Below are 9,006 nucleotides of genomic sequence, written 5' to 3'. Positions count from 1 at the left end.
TCCCAGGTGTTCTTTGGAAGGAATGATGCTAAAGCTGAAACTCCAGTACTTTGGCCACTTCATGCGAAGAGTTGACTCACTGGAAAAGACTCTGAGCTGGGAGGGATTGGGGGCAAGAGGAGAAGGGGACGACAGAGGATGAGATGGCTGGATGGCATCACTGACTCGATGAACATGAGTCTGAGTGAACTCCAGGAGTTGGTGATGGACAGGGAGGCCTGGCATGCTGCAATTCATGGGGTCGCAAAGAGTCAGACACGACTGAGCAACTGATCTGATCTGATCTTAAGAAATGGGAGAAAGTATTTGCCAATCACATATCTGGTAACAGATTAATCTCCAATATATATAAGGCACTCCTATAATTCAGTAGCAGAAAAAAAAAACCCTAATAACCAATTTAAAATGACCCATGAACAGAGGAGCCTGGTACGCTATAGTCCATTGGGTCACTAAGAGTCAGACGCGACTTAGCAACTGAGCGTGCACACAAGGATTTGAATAGACATTTCTCCAAAGATGTACAAATGGCCACCAGGTAGATGGAAAGATGCTCAACATCACTAATCATCATGCATGTGTGCTAAGTCACTTCAGCCATGTCCGCTCTGTGACCCAATGGACCATAGCCTACCAGGCTCCTCTGTCCATGAAATTCTCCAGGCAAGAATACTGGAGTGGGTTGGTGTGCCCTCGTCCAAGGGATCTTCCCACCCATCAAAGGGTCAAACCTGCATCTCTTGTGTCTACCTGCATTAGCAGGTGGTTTTTTTTACCACTAGTGCTACCTGGGAAACCCCACTAATCATCAAGGAAATGCAAATCAAAACCCTAGTGAGATATCACATCACTCCTGTCAGGATGACATATTGTTAAAAAAATAAATAAAAAGACAACAAGTATTGGCAAGGATGTGGAGAAATTGGAACACAATTGGTGGGAATGCAAAAGGGTGCAAAAGTTATGGAAAAGAACATAGACATTCCTTAAAAAGTTAGAAATAGAACTGTCATAAGAGACAGCAATTCTGGGCCTATAGCCAAACTAGTTGAACTCAGGATCTCAGAGATATTAGCAGTCCCGTGTTCATAGCAGTACCATTCACAATAGCTAAGAAGTGGAGGCAGCCTCTTTCCCTCAACAGATGAATGATTGGAAAAAAAATATCTGTGTATACAGTGGAACACTACTCAGTATCTAAAAAGAAGGAAATTATGCAGTATGCATTGACGAACTTAAGAAAATGCGCTAATTGAAATAAGCCCAGAAAGATAAGTACTGCCTGATTCCATTTATATGAGGTTTCTAAAATAGTCAAATTTCATAAAATCAAAGGAGGGAATCATTATTACCAAAAGATGGGGGAAGAGGGAAATGAGAAGTTAATAATCAACAGGCAAAAACTTTCCAGTTAAGCAAAATGAGTAAGTTACAGCATTGTGCCAAGTGTCAACCATAATGTACTAGATACTTAAAATATATTAAATGGGTAGATCTCATGGTAAGTATTATTGCCATAATTTAGAAAAAGGACAAAACATGAAACATTGCTGCCTTCATGGAGTCACTATTTCATGAGCTAGACAGACAATAGACTTGTAATGTTATGTCCTTGCTAAGGGGTATATAGGATGTAAGAGCTTTCAGTTCTTTCCTGAAAGATCACAAGATTATTCTCAGTCAGGAGAATAAATACTACAAGAAAATTCTAACAGAAAAAAATCCACCCACCCCTATATGTTCCAAATTGGGAATTTCTCTGAATTTGACAGCGCTCACATGAGTGCACACATCATGCATGTACACACACATAGAGTTACTGAAGACTAAAGCGATTGCGTCTTGTTGCCAGTGTATAACCATACACAACCAACTGATGACTTCTAGGAAGAAAATCAATGATTTTGGGGTTGGTTTTTTTTTTTTTTTTGGTTGAAAGAGAAGTTGATTCTCTTATTGTGCTATTAGAGAAAGAACCTTGGCTCTCACCTCCGAGGATCAGGTGAATCACTCAGAGTGCTTGTTAACAACTCTTAAAGGACCAGTTTATTGAGGCTCTTTGGTCCTACTATGCTTTTGCCTTTGTATAAAATATTGTACTTTATGCAGCAATGGAAAGAGCTTGTACTCTGGAACCAGGGGGCTGAGGTGGATGGTAGAGAGAGTGAGCAACCATGAGTTAAGATTCCTGCTCTGCCACTTATTAACTGTGTGAAGTTAGACAACCACCATGATACCTCTTAGCCTCAATGGTCCCTTTATAAACCGAGGATAATAGCATTTACTTTTGCTTTGTGAGGTCACTGTGTATTGTGTATTGTGCCACATAACTTAGGTGTTCATTAAACAGTAGCCATCGTTATGACTGGCTCATGATGAGACTTCAGGGTGGTGTATAAACCAGCATCCTAAAGCTTGTTAGGGTAGGGGGCAGCCCTAAATATAAAGTAATGTAAAAATGAGTACTGGGACTTCCCAGTGATTAAGACTCTGCACTTCCAATGCAGGGGCCATGGTTTTGATCCCTGGTTGGGGGACTAAGATCCTAAGCACAGTATAGCCAAAAAATAAAATAAATCTTTAAAAACGATGAAAAATGTGAACACCTTCATTTTTAAAGAGGTTAGCAAGGAAATGGCATTGATTTTTGTAATGAAATTTTATGCATGGTGCAGATCGACATGTTAGAAGTAGGGGATTGATTGGAAGATGAGTGTGTCATATTTCTCCATAGTTTATATATTCTTTTCCCAGTTGTATCACTAACTCTATAAATAAATTAGGAAAAAGAGTTTGATCTATGATGTACCTTAGTTTCTATACATGAAAATTGAGGAATCATCTATCTTATATGGGTGGTTTGAAAGATGAATGAAAATATATAGAAAACTTTGAAGTCCTGCTTAGGCGATATTAATAAATATAAAGAATTACAGTGATAATTACCATTACAAATGAGAATTCTCCTTTCCAGAAGTATTTGAGGAAGACAGAGAAAAACCTTTGTATTATACTGCTGATTTCAAAGGAATTGCTTCAAAGCCACTAGATGCTGGGAAATTAAATGTTTTCAGGGAAAGGAGCATTCATGATTTTGTTGTTTAAAGATGTTTGTTTTAAAGTTACACATGAATAAGTGAAAGAAGTTTTATTCCATATGTCTTTGCAATCCAGTCGGTTTATTATATCCAAGAGGCTATAGGATCAGGCTGTAGACTTCTGTTTTCAGTGCCCTGGGTAAAACGGTGTCCTGTGCTTTCATCTCATCATCACTTAGGTTCCTCAGGGTAATTAAGAGGTGGAGGAGAAACGCACCTGGTCCGCCTCTCCAGGAGATTTCAGTTATATTTCCCAACTACATTGTTAGTTCAGTTTGTTCTATGTAAATGCCCCCAAACCAGAATAAGATTACTTGACAAAATTGTTTCTCAGAAATGGAAAGTAAAGTTTGCTTACCTCTTGCTTCCCCACCCTTCACTTTATACTGCACATACCCATCCTTCTACAGCCACATAGTGGAGGCAGGAAGAGAAGTCAAAGAACAGAGTGATGTGCACTCTCTCTCAGCTCCAGTACCTGCTGTAGGAGATGCTAGTGTCTGGCCTCCATACTTTAAAGGTATCTTCAGATAACTTGCACTATCCATTTTGTTACTGGACACTTGGTTCTCTCGTTAGTTGTGCATTTTCTCTTTTCTGTGCTGCTGTTCAGGGTCACATTTGTCTGTTTTCCATAAACGAAAGCCTCTCCTGAAACTCTGAGGCTGCATCCAAATCAGAAGATCTTACAGTTTTTGTTATATCACCATTTACTTTAAAAACTATATTCTTTGTCCTTTAATTTAGCTTTTGCTGTAACATAGTGAGATATTTCATGATTGACCACAAATATTAGACACTGAGTCTGTAACTGCTATCATCACTTTAAGATGAATGATCCAATTACAGTACCTTAAGTTCTGGTCATTCCCAGGGACAAAGTGCCCTGTGCTTTTGGATCTGGATAATTACCCAGGGTTGGCCTGAGGATGCACTGTGAAAGGTCTTGGGGAAGAAAAGGCAAACACTACACACTTGTGCTCTGTGAAACTAACCACCATGATTCTAATTTTATGTGAGTGTTCTGTGGTCATAAATAGCTACCTCTTTTCTTGAAGGTGTAATTCACAGTGGACATTTTAATATGTAAAACTTTCCCTGCTAAGAAGTTACAAACATTGATCAAAGTACAATTTTAAACAGAAGAGCAGAAAAAAAAATCATTAAAACAACAGGTGGGACATTTATTTTTACAAAAGCAATAAACATGAGATGGATAATACAAACTCCATTCATCTATGTCCAACTTTTGAGATCTGTTGCTATCTGCAACATCAGATTGCTGTATCTAGTTTATTCCTCTCTAATATACTAATTTAAAAATAGAAAACATGTTGACTTGGCACCTTTTGTGTTTCATTATTAGTACTGTGCCTGAGTGCAAAACCAACAATTTGTATATATTATCTGTGATTACCAACTAATGTCCATGCAGAGTATATTATCACTAAATTAGAAGTTCAGAACTGAACAACTGGGGCCTAGAAATATGTTAAAGTAATTTTTAAACAATTGAAATTCTAATAGGTATAAGCTATTTATGCATAAAATCTGTTATGTTGGCTATTATCAGGGAGGAAGAAATTTTCTTCAACCCTTCCAGGATCTTCTGGCTGGTCTATGAATTAAATTGACATGAGACAGATTAACAGGAGAAAAATCAAGGTTTAATACCATGTATACACAAGAGAGACCCAGGAAAACTGAGTAACTTGCCAAGGCTGAACCCCTAACCCTAAATACCATCTTCAGCTAAAGACAAAAGAGGATGTTGAGAATAGTGGTTTGGGACCTCAAAGGGGAGGAAGGCAATTCACATGAAGATGGAAAATCAAATGTTTGGGAAATGCTTATTCAGTGCGTCATGCTGTCACAAAGGGATACAGAATGGACTCTGATCTCTAGGCTCTGAATAGTTGCCCCACCACATCTGGTCCATATTCCCTGAAGATCCCTCTGGTGATGGCTCTTTTTCAGGAACAGGTCTCCTCTATCTAAATTTTTTTAGGCAGTCATGGGGCAGGTCGAAGTTTCTTCCTAAGTCTTCCGGGAGATTTGTTTTCATCTCAAAATTATCTTCATGCCAAAGAGACTTTTTATGGGTGGCAAGTTTTGCTGTCTTACACTTTCAGAATGTTGATGACACATCAGAAATACCTCTAAACTCACCACAAGGAGCAGTGTTTCTGCTCAGGAGTGGGGTGAGCATGTTTCCTATTTTCTGCTCCTGCCAGATAGCCTTGAACCATACGTGAGTCATGTGGTTCTGTGTGAATTTATTTAAACGTAGTCCTAATGCATCATTTTTCCTGATCGTGAGTTTTATTTATATATTTTCTTTCATAATACTTTTGGGCCACACAAAATCAACTTTTCCTATGTAGCTTCTGATATCAAGATTTTAGTCTAACATCCCTGGATTTACAAATACATGTTTTTGTTGTGAGTTACTACAAAGCACATGGGAAGCAAGTCAAGTAATTAAAATAAATAAAATTGTATGCTTATGATCATCAACCTGCAAGAAATTAAAATATTGATGACTCAGCTGTGGTGAAATTAAGGAGGACTGAAATATTGGTCATACCATCCTGTTTGAAAATGTTTTTCTCTATTTGAAACAACAAAATCAAACTAAAGAAGAAACACATTGATTGACCATCCCCCAACCCAAACCCTCCATCTTCAAACTTATTTTCTTCCTAAAGAAAAATTCCCAGAAATTCTATCTGAATTTTTTTTATCTACAGAAACTCTATCTGAATTTTTTTTTAAGTCATATATCCTTCATATGAATGTCTTAGTCTTGTTATTGGAGGTAAAACTCATGCTTAATTAGAATTTATCTAACAGTTGTTATATGTGACCCTGTCTGAGTTACTTTTAATAGATCAAAATAGGACTTACATCTGATATCCCAGAATAGTTACTGAAAATTTAACTAAAATGCTGATTTGGGCAGCTGACTTTGGACTGCTTACCTTGCAAAGCAGGGTCTGGAAACAGTTCTGATTTAACCTCATTGTGTTAATTACTGTAAACTCGTTTCATGAGTAGGATAATAATTTTCACTTGAATTGTTGCCCTAAAAGTGGGGTAACTATGCGGCCATTAGATAACAATATATGGTTGTTTTGAGTGTGTGTGTATGTGTGCTGACATTTAAGAAGGTATCAGAATTCAAGTAAATTGACACTTTCAATATAAGGATATGTGTCTATTAATGAGTATATAAGAATACAGCCTATGAAGACAGTATTACTCCTGTTGCACAAAAGTGCTTAACAGTGATTGTTGATATGCAGTCTTCATAACATCTTAGCAGAAAGACATGGGAACACTGGCTCCATCCTTTACCTTACTGCTGCTCTCAGATTGTTGTTTGGGGAACTGGATTGTTGGTTTTTTTCCCACTCACTCTTGTATAAGCTATTTATGCTTCTTTATCATTTCCTCAACTAGGGTCTTCTGAAGTCAAGAATTGTATTTTATAAAATCTCTAGGTCCAATATAGAGCCTAATTCATGGCATATACAGACAGACAGATTTATTTAAGAATCACCTGGATTTCATTTTGCAGTCATTATACAAAAATATACCTTTGCTCACTTATCTGTCATATTTTTTTAAAAAAATTTTAAGTGACAATAATCAGAGTAGGCACACTACACAAAGCTAAATACCTGTCAAGGGGATCTCTTAGTCCCCAAAGAGGCTCTTTGTAAACCAAGAATTTAAAAAGTTTAAATGTACTTTTTAGCAACCTGAAATTTGCTGAATTGAAATTTTAGCATTATTTCTATATTTTGTCAACTGTTCCAGAATTGTTGGCATAGTCACCTAGTATCAGGAACACAGAACTAAATAAATTTCAATATAATTTTAATCCATTGCAGTTTCCAAAGAGATGTGTTAGAATGGGTTTTGCACTGTGAGATGCCATCATTAAAAATTTATGCAAATTAAATAACAGATTGCAGACCTGTGTACACTCATTTTTCAAGAAGTGGAAATATTTTTAAATGAATGCTCTCATCTAGTGAATTAATTTTAATTTGTTGATCATATTTCAAACAGAAAATTAAAATTCATCTTGGAATAGTGGTAATGCTTTTATGGTTGTGAACAGATTGAATCAGATAATTTAGTATCTTTTGTAACAAGTTCTTATGTTTTCTATAGGTGGATAAGCGGAGCAGCTGTAGTCAATGCATTTTACTCGTCAGGCAGAAATCAGATAGGTAAGGTCTGTTCTTAAATAACTGTATAATATTTCTCTGTTGGTCCCACGCTTTAGTGCTTTGCATGACCAATTTATTATATTCCCTATAAAAGCAATGTTGAGGCTGAGTTACTGATTTATTGAATATCCTCCTTGGAAATAAATGTATCCATGTACCTCTTTTCACTATAATAGCAAAATTTAAATCAGTATAAGTCACATTAAGTGGTTTTGTTTCTTTTATAACATTCTCATTTATAGCTAAGTGGTTTATCTTATTGTTAAGTACTTTTATTTCAAACTGCTTTTTAAAAAAATTCCCTTATATCTCCATAAAGTTATACTAACTTTAGGACTTTCTAAGCATCAGCATCTTAAGTGGTTTAAGTTTCAAGAACCAAAGTTTCAGAAATCCATTTTTTTTCTCAATTCTGTATGCAGGCATTGGTAGAGATGATCCTGCTCTGTATCATTGTTTTTTCCTAGAAGGTTCCAAGAGAGAAGCTCAGAAAGTTGCAAAGTCGGTTTTACTAGGTTGAACCATGTGGAATTGTGTTTACTTAACCACAAATGGCAACCCACTCCAGTGTTCTTGCCTGGAGAATCCCAGGGACGGGGGAGCCTGGTGGGCTGCCGTCTATGGGGTCGCACAGAGTCAGACACGACTGAAGTGACTTAGCAGCAGCAGCAACCATTTTTGATCCCCCCCAAAATTTATGTTCACTAGTAGTAATATCACATAAATAAGCATAGAAATTAATACCTCTTTGGAGAAATGTCTATTTAGTTCTTTGGCCCAGTTTTTGATTGGGTCATTTATTTTTCTGGAGTTGAGCTGTAGGAGTTGCTTGTATATTTTTGAGATTAGTTGTTTGTCTGTTGCTTCATTTGCTATTATTTTCTCCCATTCTGAAGGCTGTTTAGTTTCCTAATAGTTTCCTTTGTTGTGCAGAAGGTTTTAAGTTTAATTAGGTTGCATGTGTTTATTTTTGCTTTTATTTCCAATATTCTGGGAGGTGGGTCATGGAGGATCCTGCTGTGATGTATGTCAGAGAGTGTTTTGCCTATGTTCTCCTCTAGGAGTTTTATAGTTTCTGGTCTTACGTTTAGATCTTTAATCCATTTTGAGTTTATTTTTGTGTATGGTGTTAGAAAGTGTTCTAGTTTCATTCTTTTACAAGTGGTTGACCAGTTTTCCCAGCACCACTTGTTAAAGAGATTGTCTTTAATCCATTGTATATTCTTGCCTCCTTTGTCAAAGATAAGGTGTCCATATGTGCGTGGATTTATCTCTGGGCTTTCTATTTTGTTCCATTGATCTATATTTCTGTCTTTGTGCCAGTACCATACTGTCTTGATAACTGTGGCTTTGTAATAGAGCCTGAAGTCAGGTAGGTTGATTCCTCCAGTTCCATTCTTCTTTCTCAAGATAGCTTTGGCTATTTGAGGTTTTTTGTATTTCCATACAAATTGTGAAATTATTTGTTCTAGCTCTGTGAAGAATACCGTTGGTAGCTTGATAGGGATTGCATTGAATCTATAAATTGCTTTGCGTAGTATACTCATTTTCACTATATTGATTCTTCCAATCCATGAACATGGTATATTTCTCCATCTATTAGTGTCCTCTTTGATTTCTTTCACCAGTGTTTTATAGTTTTCTATATATAGGTCTTTAGTTTCTTT

The 9,006-nt window shown here is 36.7% G+C and overlaps 1 protein-coding gene across 8 annotated transcripts in view; it reads left to right on the top strand.

Annotated features, from left to right (window-relative positions):
• MME (membrane metallo-endopeptidase) overlaps positions 1-9,006 on the top strand; it is a 119,800-nt gene that overhangs the window by 81,379 nt on the left and 29,415 nt on the right. For all 8 annotated transcript variants that reach the window (XM_010844740.1, XM_010844742.1, XM_010844743.1 and 5 more), the window contains exon 17: positions 7,281-7,339. In XM_010844740.1, the coding sequence (XP_010843042.1) occupies positions 7,281-7,339 (59 nt within the window). The remainder of the gene's footprint in view (positions 1-7,280; positions 7,340-9,006) is intronic.

Source organism: Bison bison, unplaced genomic scaffold (genome assembly GCF_000754665.1).
Source record: "Bison bison bison isolate TAMUID 2011002044 unplaced genomic scaffold, Bison_UMD1.0 scf7180017864207, whole genome shotgun sequence".
NCBI classification, from domain to species: domain Eukaryota; kingdom Metazoa; phylum Chordata; class Mammalia; order Artiodactyla; family Bovidae; genus Bison; species Bison bison.
Note: the sequence above shows the minus strand (reverse complement) of the source record. Positions and strands in the feature narration are given on the sequence as shown.